At 47.7% G+C, this 20,142-nt stretch overlaps 1 protein-coding gene across 1 annotated transcript in view; it reads right to left on the bottom strand.

Annotated features, from left to right (window-relative positions):
- Positions 1–20,142, bottom strand: part of ttc23 (tetratricopeptide repeat domain 23) — a 108,426-nt gene that overhangs the window by 11,110 nt on the left and 77,174 nt on the right. The window contains exons 8-10 of the mRNA XM_069902236.1: positions 16,206–16,311; positions 14,173–14,303; positions 3,171–3,320 (exon numbers count right to left, since the gene is read on the bottom strand). Coding sequence (XP_069758337.1) covers positions 3,171–3,320; positions 14,173–14,303; positions 16,206–16,311 — 387 coding nt within the window. The remainder of the gene's footprint in view (positions 1–3,170; positions 3,321–14,172; positions 14,304–16,205; positions 16,312–20,142) is intronic.

Here is a 20,142-nt window from a genome sequence, read left to right as displayed (position 1 = left end):
AACTCCCATGGTCCAGCACATTTGAATCTGCCGCCGTTAGTACAAACTCCTTACAGACAGGATGGGACTCGAACCCCCGGTCCCAATCCCTGGTGCTGTAAAGTCTGAATCTGCCGCGATTAGGTCTGGGCTCATAAGGAGTTTGTACTAACCTCCCAATTGCTGGCACTGTAAAGGCAGTGCGCTAACTATACTACCTGTGCTACCCCACAGTATTATTGCTTTGTTCTACTTCGATCTTTGATATGTTTACATGGTGGGGGGGGGGGTTCCCTTAGGGGGTCAATTTCTGATTTACAGCATTTTCTGTGGTCCGGCAATGGCCAGGCCCCAACGTTGCTAGATTAAAGAGGTACAACATGTACTTGGTTCTAGTTGAATGTGCAAGGTGGAGCATAGGTACTCAGTGAAGCAATGGCTGAGTTTGAACTGTTGCACCCCAGAGAGTTAACAGACCTGTTGTCCACGGAGTAACATGGTCACCTGTAACAGGTGTTGCTTACATTAAAGTCCATTACAAGGTAAGTCAGGACAGGCAGCCACACAGAAAGTAATCTACTCAAAAGAAAAGTGCTCGCATTTGATAATTTCTCAGGAAACCCCAAAAATACTTCATTGGCACAGACTAACAGATACTGACAAAGGACAGACATCGATGCCATCTTTCTAATCAAAGCAAAATTTATCTTCCATTCCATTACTTTTCTGCAATGCCCTCTGATAGTCTGACCTCTTGTGTAGGAAGAGGACATATATTATAATCTTCACCAAGATATCACAAAGACCTTACAAGTATTGGTTTTAAGAGTAGCGGCTCACTATTATTGGAGTTATATATGGCTGCATTAGTTGCACACTCCAATATTCCTCCAACAGTGAGAAAGGGGCTCTTTATATACAGTTGGCATTTTGCAGATCAAAGGACAGGGATAGGGTGGGTGGGATGCTTGTTCTGTTTGGGTTGCACATTACACCATCAAACAGAAACATGTGGCATCTATTTAACCTTTAGTTTGCTTATTTGTCAACAGGACATGGATGTGGTTGGCAGTGCCACACTTATGATCCATCCCTCGTCTGCCACTTCGGTCCACGGAGCCGGACTTTGGTGAATGGCAGGGCCAGGGCAGGGCGGCAGATTTCCTTCTCTGAAGGAGATTAGTGAACTCCTTTGTTGACCAGTTTTGAGGACAGTACTCTAAGAGATTGGTTCGAACACTGGGAAATGGGCCCTTTACCGGCATCACCTACGGCTCCTAGAACGCTTCCATCAGCGTTGTCTCCGCTCCATCCTCAACATTCATTGCAGCGACTTCATCTCCAACATCGAAGTACTCGAGATGGCAGAGGCCGACAGCATCGAATCCACGCTGCTGAAGATCAAACTGCGCTGGGTAGGACACGTCTCCAGAATGGAGGACCATCGCCTTCCCAAGATCGTGTTATATGGCGAGCTTTCCACTAGCCACCGAGACAGAGGTGCACCAAAGAAGAGGTACAAGGACTGCCTAAAGAAAGCTCTTTGTGCCTGCCACATTGACCACCGCCAGTGGGCTGATATCGCCTCAAACCGTGCATCTTGGCGCCTCACAGTTCGGCAGGCAGCAACCTCCTTTGAAGAAGACCGCAGAGCCCTCCTCACTGTCAAAAGACAAAGGAGGAAAAACCCAACACCCAACCCCAACCAACCAATTTTCCCTTGCAACCGTGTCTGCCTGTCCCGCATCGGACTTGTCAGCCACAAACGAGCCTGCAGCTGACGTGGACATTACCCCTCCATAAATCTTCGTCCGCGAAGCCAAGCCAAAGATTGTCATTGATTGCACAAGTACAACTTGACGAAACAGCAGTCTCCAGTCCTCGGTGCAAATCATCCAGACAGACAACCGCACATAATACACATAGAGACAGATCAAAAATACACATCCAGGACAAGTATTCATATATACAAATAAGTAAATATTGTTTCGTGAATATGATAGTCTCGGATGGTTAGTGTCTTTGGTCGTTCAGCGTTCCCACTGCCCGTGGGAAGAAGCTGCTCCTCAGCCTGGTGATCCTCCTGGATCTCTTCCCTGACAGGAGCAGCAGAAAGATGCTGTGTGCAAGGTGGAAGGGGTCCGTAATGATTTTGTGCACCCTCTTCAGACAATGATCCCACCGAGCACCCATAATTTTATTTATTAATTCAAGGGATATGGACTTCCCTGACAAGGCCATTTCAGAGGGCAGTTAAGAGTGGGTCTAGGGTCACATGCAAGAAGACCCAAGATGCCGCTTCTTGCTGGACATCAGTTCTGTGTTCCTCACTGCATAATGACAAAAGGAGCGACTGGAGGTAGTGCATCTTGGAGGAGATCAATGAAAATTGCCCCTTCGCTCCTCCCCCATCTTTTTTATTCAGGGGCCTGTCTGCTTTTTTGTTCATACCTTGCTCAGGCCTGAAACGCTGGACATATATCTTTGCCTCCTAAGGATGCTGCGTGACCTGCTGAGTTTCTCCAGCACTTCTGTATATCCAAAGATTCTGAATGCTGGAAAATGAGGTGGGAAACAAAATTGGCCGACACCCTGAAACTAAATGGAAATGGAGTTGTGACAAGTAGAAGGTTCTTTGAGCTTATAACGAGCCTAGGAATGCTTACTGTGGAGCGATCCGAGTGGGCATGGAATGGACATTCAGAGTGATGTTTGGGGACCAATTCACCATGCAGCTCCGATACAAGACGCCCTGCTCTCTCAGGTTCTCTCCCCTTTTATTGTGGCCGTTTTTAAAAAAATGGAAAACCTGACCCACCCCCAATGGCAAATGAGGGTGGAATGGGGCTGGGCTTGCAACATCCTTCATCTGCATGTGAACCTCATGGCAATGCTCACCGAGAGTCACATGGAGATTGCCCAACAGGAAATAGAGTGGAGGGGCACTCAGGCATCTAAGCAAAAGCATGTGGAGAAAGCAAATGTTAACAATGCAACTCCAAGCATTCAATAATCAGAAACATCTCCCATTCCGGAGCATCATGCTTTATAAGTACGTTTATCAGCATAGCCGCCTACTGAATCCAAGGAAACAGTCAATGGGCACACTAAATACCCCAGTGATAAATGGCTGCGTAATCTTTTGGTTCTGTGGAGCAATGTGCAAATTTCCAACAGGCATCTTGACTCACTTTCTTGAACTTTCTGAAGGCCAATTTCTGGTGTCCCTGTGCTAATTCGATTCCTCCGAGCAGGCGATACGCCTCTTCCACCTCTGTGCTGAAATCTCCAAAGGAAGAACGCTTGGCTGGGAGAGATCCCTGAAGCAACTTTGAAGCAGCCTGCAGAGGCAAAAATCAACATTACCTCAAGTTTGCACAAAAAGAGTTCCTTTCGATTCCACGTGGTCATTCAAGCTTTCGTGACCTAAATCACCATCTTTTTCTCTATGACTCTGCTTTGCCTGAGATCCAGTACAGGTATCAGTGTTCCTCCAGTCTTGGAATTGTACCCTCCCGATCACCCGCTGCTCTTTCGAGTCCTCAAACCTCAAGCTCTGAAATTTTCTACCTCAAACATTCCACCTTCAGAGTTTCTTGAAATCTGCAACTTTATTATCTAAATTCTGCCTTGCAAGCAGGAAAAAGAATCTCAGGGTTGTACTCTGACAATATATCTGAAATCTCAATCTAAAGTGCTGCCATCGCCTCATGGATCACAATGGTATACTTTGAATCTCTATCCATGGACAGTATAGGATAAGAGCAAGCTTCCCTACTGTTCAACATTACCTCAGCTGAGCTACCCCAAGCCTACACTCTTTATTTGTGCCAGTTCCCCAAAGTCCTCAATTCTCTGATCCTTCAGATCATTCTTCAAATATACGAGTCGATGCCGCTCCCGCATTTCTCCAGGATAGAGAATTCCAGGGATTCACCACCCTCTGGTCTATGTATATGAAGACAAACTGCCTGAGGTAGTAGAGGAATGTAAAGTATTGATAAATACACTGTGATAGCCCAAACATTTGGGAACAATCCATGTCATGACTTGACAGTATAATCCATGTGGTGAGCATTAACAGAGGGTATAACACTCCATTAAACTGCATGCCTAGTGCAGCTCGCCTGTCACTGGTGGACTCACCACTCCAGGACATGATACACAACAGTTTTTAAAGGAGCTGCAAGACTAAGCATCCTCAATGCAAATCGGATAAAATGGATGGCAATTTGTCCAAGATTTCAGTCTAAAACCTTGATAAATCACCGGCCAAGTTACAGTTCTACAACAAATTCTGGGCAACACACTTGGAAAGGAACATCAATATCCTGTCAGAAATACAGACAAGATTTTCCAGAAGAGGTGAGGAGAGAAAACAGTCAGTTGCGGTGAGGCAGGGGATACTTTCATTCGAGCGACTGGGTTACGGGGGTTTTAGCAGGGAAGTGTTCAGATTTGATCCACAATAGTCAGCCATTCCAATGGTGTACACACTTGGAACATCAGGCAGGAATTCTGGGAAGAGCATAATCTGGGCTCATCAGAATTGAGAAAAGTTACAGAGATACAGGTTTCAAGATACAGAGAAAGTAGGGAAGAGGACTGGGATAAAAAGGCAAGGTGAAAGTGGATGAATGGGAGAAAGTCAACCATAATCAGGAAAGTACTGTGTTCGGGGCTGTTTTAGAGTTGTGTACCAAGCTATGCCCATTTGTGGGAATTAGTCCTCCATATATTCTGAGACATACACCCATTTCTTCAACTATGTAGGTTTCCCAGGGCCTCACCCATTGATGAGTTTCCTACACTCCTACTCAAACCCCCCCTTTTCAGGTCCCTTGTAACAGATGATGCACCCATCTCCTTCACAGACAAAGGGGGTAGAAGTTGCTGGACAACTGAATCCACTTTTAATGGATGCCATCACAGGCCACATCCCCTCCCTTCTCCCTTCAAAATTCCCCAGTATTTGTACCCTTGATGACTCCCTGGTTCACTCTTCCATTTCCAAACCCAATCACCTTCCCATGCCCATTCCCTTTCCTCTCCCCTTGTTCATCATTCCAAACTCTCCCTTTCTAACTTGGCATGCAATGTCTGCTGCTCACAACAGACTTCTTGGGGAGATCAAGTGCAGATTGGCAAGTTTTGCAGTCCACCTCCATTTAGTCTGCAATGGTTCATCACTTCACCCCCACCCTCCGTGACCACCTCCTCCTCCCCGACCGCCTCCTCCTCCCCCACCCTCCGTGATCTCTGCTTCTCCACTGCTAAAGTATCAGCTGTTTTCCATTTCAGTGACACATTTGGTTAAAGAGCCAGAATCTTTCTCCTGTGATCAGGAAAATCTATCTGCCTGAAAGGGTGGTAGAAACAGACTGAACAGGTTTGAAAAGGTAATTGGACCCCTGAAAAGAAATCAGAGTAGAGAAAGAGCAGAAAAATGGGACTGATGCAAAAGTCGGCAGGATGCTGTAAAGCCTTCCTTGACAACATCCCTTAACCAGCATCAACAAACAGGGAGATATCCGCCTACTGTTTTGTGTTTAAATAGGATATAAATCCATTGTCTGACTGGGAAGAACAAAACATTACAATGCTGCCCTTTCAGCCAGCAAAGAGTGGGTTTAAATAAGTTTTATGTTACACTGGCTGTGACATTGTACTCCTTTTTAAAGAAGTTAGCCTCTGTCCACTGCTCTTTGCTTTGTTCCCTGCGTGGGCTCGATCAACTTGAACAAAACACACAACCACTCTTTTGTGAATAGGTTTACATTCTCTGGGCATCAGTTCCCTAAATTTTGGCCAGTGTGTTCAGTGGTAAGAGACAGAGCCCTTCCTTCCTTTGGCTTGGCTTCACGGATGAAGATTTATGGAGGGGAATGTCCACGTCTGCTGCAGGCTCGTTTGTGGCTGACAAGTCCGATGCGGGACAGGCAGACACGGTTGCAGCGGTTGCAGGGGAAAATTGGTGGGTTGGGGTTGGGTTTTTCCTCCTTTGCCTTTTGTCAGTGAGGTGGGCTCTGCAGTCTTCTTCAAAGGAGGTTGCTGCCCGCCAAACTGTGAGGCGCCAAGATGCACAGTTTGAGGCGTTATCAGCCCACTGGCAGTGGTCAATGTGGCAGGCACCAAGAGATTTCTTTAGGCAGAGTAGCTCACATCAATTAGCACCCGTCTTGGGTCAATCAATCACACTCTTGTCTGAGGTAGAAGGGTGTGAATTCAAGTCTCAATCACTAGACTTTCAGCAGTTTGAAGGAGTGCTGCACTGTCTGAAGTCTGCTCTTCAGATGCTCAGTCTGTTCCACCTGATTCACATAAAAGACCCAAGATCTCTGGAGTTCCCTAGGCCGGAGCGTCGAACAGAATGGCCGGAGCGTCGAACAGAATGGCCGGAGCGTCGAACAGAATGGCCGGAGCGTCGAACAGAATGGCCGGAGCGTCGAACAGAATGGCCGGAGCGTCGAACAGAATGGCCGGAGCGTCGAACAGAATGGCCGGAGCGTCGAACAGAATGGCCGGAGCGTCGAACAGAATGGCCGGAGCGTCGAACAGAATGGCCGGAGCGTCGAACAGAATGGCCGGAGCGTCGAACAGAATGGCCGGAGCGTCGAACAGAATGGCCGGAGCGTCGAACAGAATGGCCGGAGCGTCGAACAGAATGGCCGGAGCGTCGAACAGAATGGCCGGAGCGTCGAACAGAATGGCCGGAGCGTCGAACAGAATGGCCGGAGCGTCGAACAGAATGGCCGGAGCGTCGAACAGAATGGCCGGAGCGTCGAACAGAATGGCCGGAGCGTCGAACAGAATGGCCGGAGCGTCGAACAGAATGGCCGGAGCGTCGAACAGAATGGCCGGAGCGTCGAACAGAATGGCCGGAGCGTCGAACAGAATGGCCGGAGCGTCGAACAGAATGGCCGGAGCGTCGAACAGAATGGCCGGAGCGTCGAACAGAATGGCCGGAGCGTCGAACAGAATGGCCGGAGCGTCGAACAGAATGGCCGGAGCGTCGAACAGAATGGCCGGAGCGTCGAACAGAATGGCCGGAGCGTCGAACAGAATGGCCGGAGCGTCGAACAGAATGGCCGGAGCGTCGAACAGAATGGCCGGAGCGTCGAACAGAATGGCCGGAGCGTCGAACAGAATGGCCGGAGCGTCGAACAGAATGGCCGGAGCGTCGAACAGAATGGCCGGAGCGTCGAACAGAATGGCCGGAGCGTCGAACAGAATGGCCGGAGCGTCGAACAGAATGGCCGGAGCGTCGAACAGAATGGCCGGAGCGTCGAACAGAATGGCCGGAGCGTCGAACAGAATGGCCGGAGCGTCGAACAGAATGGCCGGAGCGTCGAACAGAATGGCCGGAGCGTCGAACAGAATGGCCGGAGCGTCGAACAGAATGGCCGGAGCGTCGAACAGAATGGCCGGAGCGTCGAACAGAATGGCCGGAGCGTCGAACAGAATGGCCGGAGCGTCGAACAGAATGGCCGGAGCGTCGAACAGAATGGCCGGAGCGTCGAACAGAATGGCCGGAGCGTCGAACAGAATGGCCGGAGCGTCGAACAGAATGGCCGGAGCGTCGAACAGAATGGCCGGAGCGTCGAACAGAATGGCCGGAGCGTCGAACAGAATGGCCGGAGCGTCGAACAGAATGGCCGGAGCGTCGAACAGAATGGCCGGAGCGTCGAACAGAATGGCCGGAGCGTCGAACAGAATGGCCGGAGCGTCGAACAGAATGGCCGGAGCGTCGAACAGAATGGCCGGAGCGTCGAACAGAATGGCCGGAGCGTCGAACAGAATGGCCGGAGCGTCGAACAGAATGGCCGGAGCGTCGAACAGAATGGCCGGAGCGTCGAACAGAATGGCCGGAGCGTCGAACAGAATGGCCGGAGCGTCGAACAGAATGGCCGGAGCGTCGAACAGAATGGCCGGAGCGTCGAACAGAATGGCCGGAGCGTCGAACAGAATGGCCGGAGCGTCGAACAGAATGGCCGGAGCGTCGAACAGAATGGCCGGAGCGTCGAACAGAATGGCCGGAGCGTCGAACAGAATGGCCGGAGCGTCGAACAGAATGGCCGGAGCGTCGAACAGAATGGCCGGAGCGTCGAACAGAATGGCCGGAGCGTCGAACAGAATGGCCGGAGCGTCGAACAGAATGGCCGGAGCGTCGAACAGAATGGCCGGAGCGTCGAACAGAATGGCCGGAGCGTCGAACAGAATGGCCGGAGCGTCGAACAGAATGGCCGGAGCGTCGAACAGAATGGCCGGAGCGTCGAACAGAATGGCCGGAGCGTCGAACAGAATGGCCGGAGCGTCGAACAGAATGGCCGGAGCGTCGAACAGAATGGCCGGAGCGTCGAACAGAATGGCCGGAGCGTCGAACAGAATGGCCGGAGCGTCGAACAGAATGGCCGGAGCGTCGAACAGAATGGCCGGAGCGTCGAACAGAATGGCCGGAGCGTCGAACAGAATGGCCGGAGCGTCGAACAGAATGGCCGGAGCGTCGAACAGAATGGCCGGAGCGTCGAACAGAATGGCCGGAGCGTCGAACAGAATGGCCGGAGCGTCGAACAGAATGGCCGGAGCGTCGAACAGAATGGCCGGAGCGTCGAACAGAATGGCCGGAGCGTCGAACAGAATGGCCGGAGCGTCGAACAGAATGGCCGGAGCGTCGAACAGAATGGCCGGAGCGTCGAACAGAATGGCCGGAGCGTCGAACAGAATGGCCGGAGCGTCGAACAGAATGGCCGGAGCGTCGAACAGAATGGCCGGAGCGTCGAACAGAATGGCCGGAGCGTCGAACAGAATGGCCGGAGCGTCGAACAGAATGGCCGGAGCGTCGAACAGAATGGCCGGAGCGTCGAACAGAATGGCCGGAGCGTCGAACAGAATGGCCGGAGCGTCGAACAGAATGGCCGGAGCGTCGAACAGAATGGCCGGAGCGTCGAACAGAATGGCCGGAGCGTCGAACAGAATGGCCGGAGCGTCGAACAGAATGGCCGGAGCGTCGAACAGAATGGCCGGAGCGTCGAACAGAATGGCCGGAGCGTCGAACAGAATGGCCGGAGCGTCGAACAGAATGGCCGGAGCGTCGAACAGAATGGCCGGAGCGTCGAACAGAATGGCCGGAGCGTCGAACAGAATGGCCGGAGCGTCGAACAGAATGGCCGGAGCGTCGAACAGAATGGCCGGAGCGTCGAACAGAATGGCCGGAGCGTCGAACAGAATGGCCGGAGCGTCGAACAGAATGGCCGGAGCGTCGAACAGAATGGCCGGAGCGTCGAACAGAATGGCCGGAGCGTCGAACAGAATGGCCGGAGCGTCGAACAGAATGGCCGGAGCGTCGAACAGAATGGCCGGAGCGTCGAACAGAATGGCCGGAGCGTCGAACAGAATGGCCGGAGCGTCGAACAGAATGGCCGGAGCGTCGAACAGAATGGCCGGAGCGTCGAACAGAATGGCCGGAGCGTCGAACAGAATGGCCGGAGCGTCGAACAGAATGGCCGGAGCGTCGAACAGAATGGCCGGAGCGTCGAACAGAATGGCCGGAGCGTCGAACAGAATGGCCGGAGCGTCGAACAGAATGGCCGGAGCGTCGAACAGAATGGCCGGAGCGTCGAACAGAATGGCCGGAGCGTCGAACAGAATGGCCGGAGCGTCGAACAGAATGGCCGGAGCGTCGAACAGAATGGCCGGAGCGTCGAACAGAATGGCCGGAGCGTCGAACAGAATGGCCGGAGCGTCGAACAGAATGGCCGGAGCGTCGAACAGAATGGCCGGAGCGTCGAACAGAATGGCCGGAGCGTCGAACAGAATGGCCGGAGCGTCGAACAGAATGGCCGGAGCGTCGAACAGAATGGCCGGAGCGTCGAACAGAATGGCCGGAGCGTCGAACAGAATGGCCGGAGCGTCGAACAGAATGGCCGGAGCGTCGAACAGAATGGCCGGAGCGTCGAACAGAATGGCCGGAGCGTCGAACAGAATGGCCGGAGCGTCGAACAGAATGGCCGGAGCGTCGAACAGAATGGCCGGAGCGTCGAACAGAATGGCCGGAGCGTCGAACAGAATGGTCGGAGCATCGAACAGAATGGTTGAGATGAGAGTTTACTGTTATACACAGAAGTCCAATGTACTGAAATTGTACACCAACTACAATATTACAAATTAAACTACCACAATATATCAAGACAGTAAAAGTGGTGGAGTTCCACGGGGATCTTTTCTGGGACCCCAGCTCTTTGTGATTTTATACGATTTAGAGGGATGTTTCAGATTTATTATCCAAGTTCATACGTGTCATCACATCCAACCCTGAGATTCCTTTTTCCTAATGGCCAGGCAGAATTACCACTAATTGGCTGTGCAAAAATATAAACAGCATAAACAAACAAAGAACTGCAAACAAACTGAGTGTGCACTCAAGAGAACAAAAGGAAAAATCAATAAAGTGCACAGATAAGAGTCCTAAAATAAGTTTCTGAGTTTATCATGGAGGGGTAGCAGCTGTTCAGCTGTTCCTGAACCTGGTGGCATGAGGCTTGTGGCACCTATACCTCTTTCCTGATGGCAGCAGTGAGAACAGAGCCCGTGCTGGGTGGTGCGGATCCTTGATGATTGTTGCTGCTCTCCAACAGCAGCGCTTCCTGTAGATGTGCTCAATAGTGGGGAGGGTTTTGCCTGAGATGTCTTGGGCTGTGTCCACTACCTTTTGGAGGGCATTACACTCGGGGTATTGGTGTTTCCCTACCAGACCACGATAGTGGAAGAACAGAGGGAACTTGGGATCTAAATCCATAGATCTCTCAAGGTTGCTGCCCAGGTTGATAGTATAGTTAAGAAGGCCTACGATATGCTGGGCTTCAAGAGTCGTGGATTGAGTTCAGGAGTCGTGAGGTGATGTTGCAGCTCTATAAATCTCTGGTGGGTCCACACTTAGAATATTGTATTCAGTCCTGGACATCTCATTACAGGAAGGATGTGGAAGCTCTGGAGGTGTAGAGGAGATTTTCCAGGGTGTTGCCTGAATTGGAATTATGAGCCAAGGTTTGCAGAGTTGGTAATTTTCTCTTTGGAGTGAAGAAGGATGAGGGGTGACTTAACAGAGGTCTGGAAGATTCTGAGAGGCATAAGTAAGGTAGACAGTCAGCACCTTTTCCCAGAGGGGGACTAGCAAGGACATGTGTACAAAGTGAAGCAAGGAAAGTTTAGGGGAGACATCAGGGGCAATGTTTTTTTTTTAAACTTTTACACAGAGAATTGTTGGTGCCTGGAATGCCTTGCTGGGGACGGTGGTGGAGGGGCATTCGGGGCATTTAAGAGACTCAGACAGGATGAAAGAAAAAATGGAGAGTTATGAGGTGAGGAGGATTTAGTTTTTTGTTAGGTTTATATAGGTCATGGCTGAAGGGTTTGTAATGAACTGTAACGTTCTATGTTTTAAAAGGATAGATAAATAAACATTCACAGTCGGGTTTGGAACGCTGCATTGCAACTTTACAAAATAATCGTTTTGTGGGTATTGTATGCAGTTCAGGTGAAAGCAAGGACATGATTCCTCTAGAGAGAGTGCAGAGGGGATTCACCAGGATGTTGCCTGGATTGAAGGACTTTAGTAATAGGGAGTGATTGGACAGACAGGGCTAGTTTTCCCTGGAGCAAAGGAGGCCAAAGGGTGACATGGACATAGTGAAATTATGAGAGGTACGGATAGAGTAGATATGGTCAGAAATATTTCCCATGACAGGAATATCAAAAATAAGTAGAGCTAAAGGGTCTGTTCCATACTGTATGACTGAAAAGATATCAACATTTAATTCCTTGAATTCAATAGCCGAGAGACCACGCCAGGCTCACAACTCCAGATCACAATCCAGTAATTTAACCATTATGTTATCCCTCATTCACTCATCCCACCCCATTTATCATCTCCTTGGCATCTTCCCCTGTGACTGCAGGCAGTGCCACACTTGCACCCACACCTCCTCCCTTACCATTATTCAGGGCCCCAAACAATCCTTCCAAGTGAAGCAACACTTCACTTGTGTAACTGCGGGAGTCTGTTGTGGTCTTCTCCACATTAGAGAGAATAGATGCAGACTAGGGGATCGCTTCACTGAGCACCTTGGCTCTGTCCGCATCAGTAACAGGGATCTCTCACTGGTCAACCAACAATTCACCCCCCACTCCCACGATAACGTATCTGTCCATGGCCTCATGTACTGTCAAACCCAGACCACCCAAAAATTGGAGAAATAACATATAATTTTCCATCTAGGCATTAACATCAACTTCTCTAGCCAACTTCCCATTCTCCCTCTTTCCCATCCCTCTGTCTTCTTTCTACCAGCTCTCCAATCCCTTTCCTTTCCATTCACAGAGCTATCACCCCCCCCCCCGTTTTCTGGTGTGCCCTCCCTCCCTTATCTACCTATTAACTCCTGCATGTGGGACTTTGCTCCTCCCCACCATTTTGTTCAGGCCCCTGTCTACATTTTGCTCATAGCTTGATGAAGGTCCCAAGCCGAAAACAATGGTTATGTATCTTTATCTTTGCTACATAAAGTGCACTGTTTGACCTGAGTTTCTCCAGCATTGTGTTTTTACATATTACTATGTAAATATTACTATGTAAATAGCCATGAAAGACCCCAACAATGAAGATGCTGTTTACATCCGGTACCGCACGGATGGCAGTCTCTTCAATCTGAGGCGCCTGCAAGCTCACACCAAGACACAAGAGAAACTTGTCCGTGAACTACTCTTTGCAGACGATGCCGCTTTAGTTGCCCATTCAGAGCCAGCTCTTCAGCGCTTGACGTCCTGCTTTGCGGAAACTGCCAAAATGTTTGGCCTGGAAGTCAGCCTGAAGAAAACTGAGGTCCTCCATCAGCCAGCTCCCCACCATGATTACCAGCCCCCCCACATCTCCATCGGGCACACAAAACTCAAAACGGTCAACCAGTTTACCTATCTCGGCTGCACCATTTCATCAGATGCAAGGATCGACAATGAGATAGACAACAGACTCGCCAAGGCAAATAGCGCCTTTGGAAGACTACACAAAAGAGTCTGGAAAAACAACCAACTGAAAAACCTCACAAAGATAAGCGTATACAGAGCCGTTGTCATACCCACACTCCTGTTCGGCTCCGAATCATGGGTCCTCTACCGGCACCACCTACGGCTCCTAGAACGCTTCCACCAGCGTTGTCTCCGCTCCATCCTCAACATCCATTGGAGCGCTTACATCCCTAACGTCGAAGTACTCGAGATGGCAGAGGTCGACAGCATCGAGTCCACGCTGCTGAAGATCCAGCTGCGCTGGATGGGTCACGTCTCCAGAATGGAGGACCATCGCCTTCCCAAGATCGTGTTATATGGCGAGCTCTCCACTGGCCACCGTGACAGAGGTGCACCAAAGAAAAGGTACAAGGACTGTCTAAAGAAATCTCTTGGTGCCTGCCACATTGACCACCGCCAGTGGGCTGATATCGCCTCAAACCGTGCATCTTGGCGCCTCACAGTTTGGCGGGCAGCAACCTCCTTTGAAGAAGACCGCAGAGCCTACCTCACTGACAAAAGGCAAAGGAGGAAAAACCCAACACCCAACCCCAACCCACCAATTTTCCCCTGCAACCGCTGCAATCGTGTCTGCCTGTCCCGCATCGGACTTGTCAGCCACAAACGAGCCTGCAGCTGACGTGGACTTTTTTTACCCCCTCCATAAATCTTCGTCCGCGAAGCCAAGCCAAAGAAAGATGTTCCCCAGACCGCAGAGCCCACCTCACTGACAAAAGGCAAAGGAGGAAAAACCCAACACCCAACCCCAACCAACCAATTTTCCCTTGCAACCGCTGCAATCGTGTCTGCCTGTCCCGCATCGGACTTGTCAGCCACAAACGAGCCTGCAGCTGACGTGGACTTTTTACCCCCTCCATAAATCTTCGTCCGCGAAGCCAAGCCAAAGAAAAAGATGTTCCCCAGTCCAGAGTAATTCATTAATTGTTGACCAAGAAAGAAAGTCTGGCTCCCAGCACAAGGCCACTCAGCCAGCTAGTCTATACTGGTATTTATCCTCTGTACAAACCTCCTTCCATCCTACCATGGAGCCAACTGTTCACAGCCTGTGGCCAACGGATTCAACAACTTCCATCTGAAAATTCAAATGAAACTTTACAAGATGTTTATCCTTACCAGATAATTTTTGTTCATGATCAGGAACCGACTGTAACTATCAAGGACAGAGAGCGATGATGGATGTTCTGGCCCCAAAGTTGCTTGATAACACTGCAGGCTCTTTTTATAGTACAGCTCTGCTGTATCTGCTGTAAGGCACAGGGAAAATTCACCAATAACAGTGACACCAAAAATATTCATCCATTTTAAAATATCTCCAAACACAAAGCCATTAAAGACAATTACACAGTGCATACACTGACTTGTGATAAATAATGGGATGGAGAATGGCAGGAATGGGTAGCAAGAGTGCTGCCATTGCCAAATCCTTCTCATTTCCTAACAACAAAGGAGGCTATTCAGCCCATCAGGTTTATGCTGATCAAGAGAGCAATCCCATTTCCCCACTGATTTTCCCCAAAACTATTCTCCTTTAATTCCAGCACCAACCCACCCACATCAGGATGATTGCGAGCAACCAGTTATCCTGCAACATGCACCTCTTTGAGTTGTGGGAAGAAGCCCACACAGCTACAGGGAGAATGTGCAAACTCCACACCGACAGCACCAGAAGTCAGGCTGCTGTAATAGTGAGGCATCAGCTCTGCATGTTGGCTAGAGATAGGTGAGCTGGCATCAGAGGTGCAGTCAAACTAGCGTCCATCTTGAGAGTTTGTTTGCCCCAGTCTGACTCATACACAGCAACTACCTGCTTAGATGTGGTGCAAAACTGGAATAGTTTAAGTGAATTGGAAGTTGGCACTTGGGCGAGAATATTGATAGTATTTGAAGAAGGCAAACACAAGCTATTTGATTAAGGATTCCACTGATCTTCCTTGTAAATCATGGTCAAAATTCCTTAATGTTCTCAAGTGATTTTAGCAAGGAAGAATTGTCATGCACAAAGGTCAGAGAGTACAGTAGTTGGAGTTTGGGATTTGTGAAGTGATGCTCTCCTGCAGATGACAAAGATCGGAGAAGATGGTGCGGAGGAAAGAAAGTTGAGAGGAGAGACAAGATCCTCATGATAGTAAATGAAGTTCCTACATTGCTAAATGACTCGAGAACTAATTCAACAATTTGGACAAGTGAATATGAGAAAAACATGTTTTACAATGAATATTACAGTAAACCCCCTAGTATCCAGCACCTATGGAGATTGGTAGGTGCTGGATAAATGTACTTTCCAGTTGCTTGAGACTTACTCTTACAATATCTAATTAATGCACCTGCATTAATTCTTATAAGAATAAACAGTTTAAAATAAAAATACGATAATGAACTTACACTGAACAAACTTCACTTACATGAATATATACACCTTAAAGCATTTTACTTTATTTTGGGTCACATTCTTTGAAAACATTTAACCATCGCTGCATCTGCAGGTTCCTCCCCCTCTACCGAGCCGCCCGAAAGATGAAAAACAGCATTATAGATAAATAAACCCCCCCTCCCCCAAGTTTATAGATAAACCCTCTGACCGGGGAAACTCTTACTATTCAGGGATAAGGACATGTTAAGAGAGTCACCCCAAAGACAAGCAACATCAACCAGCTCTTCATCCTGGGCGACACCATTGCTGTTTCACACAACTTTATTCAAACAACTGCTGCAAACAAAGCCCGACCAAGGCTCTCCACTGGCTAAATATTTGATCTCAACTTCACCAAAGGTTTATGTGTTTCTTTAGAGAACATTACTTATACAATTTAAACACTTAATTTTTTTATTTATTCTTATTGACTTTATCTTAAAAAATTATTTATTTTCCTCAGTTTTTTTTGCCAGTTGCTTGAATTCAGAATACCTCTGATCTGCCAGCTTTGGTTCAGTCCTGACCTTGAGTACTGTCAGTGTGGAGTTTGCATGTCCTTCTTGTAGCCTAATGTTTTACTGTAACTGGATTTCACTCTATAGGAATCTGAGTTTCGGAAGGGAATTTGAAAAACACTGGAGGGGTGAATAACTTGCAAGGCTGGATAGCACAGACTTGATGTGCCGAACAGCCTCCTCCTATGCTCCAACAAATCTATGACTGCGAGAGTTACCGTGATCCTCGGCTCTATCAGCTGAAGTGTAGGCCTCTGCCAGAGCCAGAGTTATTTTTCCCTCCTCCTCTGCAGAAGGAGCATTAGTCAGAACTATGGAATGAGCCTGTAAAAACAACAAGTCATTGGTTTAAAATCAGAATTGACAGCTTCTTAATGTAACCGTGCAGGGCAGAAAGTAGAAACAGATCATATTAGGACACAAGAGCTTGTCCAAGCATAAATAAAAAAAAAAAACAGGCCTTTAAAAATTGCATATTGCAACAGTATCTGAGTGAAGCATTACATCTGTTCATTTACATCAGAAACTGTGTAGAAAGCAAAATCAATAGTTCACTGGAAAACATTTACCAAGATCTTATTCTTTTGTGTGGCAATACAAACACTCTGGTATGTTTTTCAAGGGTTTTTGAAAGAGAGAGCTAGTTTGCTTCTTGCAGAGCTGAATTTCCAAGGCTCCCTTCCCTTTCACCCCCACCCCAAGAGGCCACATCAAGGCCAGTGGTACGGTTCCAGTGGAATAACGCAACGACACTTCAGCTGTTGATCTTCTGTGAGTCTGGTAATGAGGTATGGCAGGGGTTGGGGGGGGGGGGGGGTGGTGTTGGTCAAGAGAAAACGGTCTCCCACTGTTGACAGGTGTGATCAATTTTAGAAAGTACATCTCCTGTGCCAGTGAGGACTGACAGGTTCTAAAAAACACAGTTGTGATTTGAACCAGTAGATTTTTAAAATGAGAAAACATGCTGCATTGCACCAAAAATTGCTAAGAAGAGGAAGGTTCACAGATTATTAATGATGCAGCTCCAAGCCATTCTCTTTTCCCTCCCAATTCCAAAGGCACCAAACATTCAAAGTACAATTTGCAGATACAAACCACCTCCTGGAGGATTTTCTGTGCAAAAAGTTTTTGAAGTTTAAAGTTTATTGTCATAGAACCATGGAACACTAAAGCACTGAAACAGGTCCTTCAGCCCTTCTAGTCTGTGCTTAACCTATTTTTGCCTAGTCCCACTGATCTGCACCCAGTCCATAGCCCTCCATACCTCTCCCATCCATGTACTTGTCCAAATTCTTCTTAAATGTTAAAATTGAGCCCACATTCACCACTTCAGCTGGCAGCCCATTCTCTCTGTTCTCCCACCATTCTCTGTGTTCCCCCTCATGCTCCACCTAAATTTTTCCCCTTTCACTCTTAACCCACGTCCTCTGGTTTGTATCTCACCGATCCCCAGTGGAAAAAGCCTAGCTGCATTATCTACTCTATCTATCCCCCTCATAATTTTAAATACCTCCATCAAATCTCCCTTCATTTTTCTACGCTCCAGGGAATAAAGTCCTAACCTGTTGAACCTTTCCCTGTGTCTCAGTTCCTGAAGCTCTTTCTATCTTAATGATACATTTCCTGTAGTTGGTGACCAAAACTGCACATAATATTCCAAATTTGGCCTCACCAATGTCTTATATAACTTTACCACATCCAAACTCCTATACTCAATATTTTGATTTATGAAGGCCAATATGCCAAAAGCTCTCTTTACTACCCTATCCACACATGATGTCATTTTCAGGGAATCCCTCTGTTCTATCGCACTCCTCCATGCCTGACCATTTATCATGCATGTCCTTTCTTGGTTTGTCCTTCCAAAATGCAACACCTCACACTTGTCTGCATTAAGTTCCATCTGCCATTTTTCAGCCCATTTTTCCAGCTGGTCCAAATCTCTCTGCAAGCTTTGAAAACCTTCTTCGCTGTCCACAACGTTTCCAATCTCTGTGTCATCTGCAAATTTGCTGATCCAATTTACCACATTATCATCCAGATCATTGATTATAGATAACAAACAATCCCTGAGGCACACCACTTGTCATAGGCCTCCAGTCTGAGAAGCGATTGTCCACTACTCTCTGGCTTCTCCCATCATTGTCAAATCCAGTTTACTACTTCACCATGAATAACTAGCGTCTGAACCATCCTGACCAACCTCCCATGTGTGACCTTGTCAAAGGCCTTATTAAAATCCATGGAGATAATATTCACAACATTTTCTTCATCAACTTTCCTGGTTAGCTCCTCAAAAATCTCTAAGATTGGTTAAACATGACCTACCATACCCAAAGCCATGTTGACTATCCATAATCAGTTTGTGGCTATCCAAATAATTGTCTATCTGATCTCTTTGAACACAATAGAACATCACTCCAATCCTCCGGCATGACATTTTAAGGACACTTTAAATATTTCTGCCAGAGCCCTTCAATTTCTACACTGGCTTCCCTCAAGGTCTGAGGGAATATCTTGTCAGGCCCTTGGGATTTATCCACCTTTATTTGGTTTAAGGCAGCAAGCACCTCTCCTCTTTAATTTGTATAGGTTCCATGACCTCACCATGTTTTCCTTTCTTCCCATAACTCTGTGCCTGTTTCCTGAGTGAATACTGTTGAATAAAAAACCATTTAAGATATTCCCCATCTCTTTTGGCTCCATATAAAGCCAACCTCTCTGAATCTTCAAGGAGACCAATTTTGTCCCTCAATATACCTGTAGAAACCCTTAGGATTTTCCTTCCCATAGTCTGCCAAATCAACCTCATGTCTTCTTTTAGCCTTCCAGATCTCTACTTCCAAACTAGAACCCCAATATCTCTCTAAAACCAAGGTTCTCCAAGTCTGCTAACCTTGCCTTTAATCCTGACAGGAACATACAAACTCTCTCTCAAAATTTCACCTTTGAAGGTTCTCCACTGATCTTGCTCACCCTTGCCCGAAAACAACTGATCCCAATCCACACATTCTAAATCCTTTCTCATTTCCTCAAAATTGGCCTTTCTCCATTTTAGAATCTCAACCTGAGGCCCAGACCTACCCTTCTCCAAAATTAACTTGAAACTGGACCCAAAATGTTCCCCTACACATACACAAGTGTACAAGTACATTGTATAAATACGATTAAAGTCTTACTTGCTGTAACTTCCCAGGTGCATAAAACACGAGAAAAAAAATAATTCAAAATACAAAAGAAAAAAATAATTAGCAATATTCAAGAGAAAGACATGAAAGTCTGCCAACACTGTGATAGAAGTAAAAACACACAGCTGTTGGAAGAAAACTGTTCTTGAACTTAGATGTGCTGGACTTCAGGCTTTTGTACCTTCTGCCTTGAGGCAGCCAACAACACAAAGAGTTCCCTTTACGGATGCCGCCCAGATGAATGAACCTTGCCTTATTTACATCTCTTGCTTCTCTCCAAATCCCAGGTGTTGATACATATTAGCTAAACCTGCACCTGCCATAGAATAAGAGGGAAGGTGAGTGAGAACTGGAATGCTGGAAACTGGGTTTAAGTTTTATTGACTTTTCAAGAGCCACTTCCCACATTTTATGTTTCTGTTTTGGTTTTCGATCATCTGCAAATTTTTGCTTTATGAATCTTACTTATTTGATTGGGAACAGAAGTGGATACTTAATTCCCCTCTCTCAAACTTTGAACATCTGAAAGTGGGGTGCTACATTCTCTGATTGATGTGAAAGCCAGGAGAATCTTCATTTAAACTTACATGAGTCATTAAATAAAAATCAAATTGCAAACATGGCCCTCTAATTTCATTCAAAGAGCTCCAGCAATACCTTCAGATGAAAAAGTTTCGAAATGCAGCTTCCAAGTGGAAGTGGGTGGAATTAATATAGCAAAAGAGAGTGGGAAGATTTACTGAAATCTAATTAAACTGAGCATTCAGAAATAAAAGGCAACAGAATCTCATTCAGGTTTAGATGGGCAGGCCTCCGATCATCTCTTTGTGAGACAGGCGGACATTTAATTTCCCACACATTTCTCAGGGCAGTTCAATGATCCTGCAGGGGACGAGGCAAATTCTAATTTCCCCAAGCAGATTTCTTGTCGATTGAAATCCAGTGCTCAGCGCCAGAGGAAAAGCTT

Source organism: Narcine bancroftii, chromosome 11, assembly GCF_036971445.1.
Source record: "Narcine bancroftii isolate sNarBan1 chromosome 11, sNarBan1.hap1, whole genome shotgun sequence".
In the NCBI taxonomy this organism is placed as follows: Eukaryota; Metazoa; Chordata; class Chondrichthyes; order Torpediniformes; family Narcinidae; genus Narcine; species Narcine bancroftii.
This window is presented reverse-complemented; position numbering and strand designations above follow the sequence as displayed.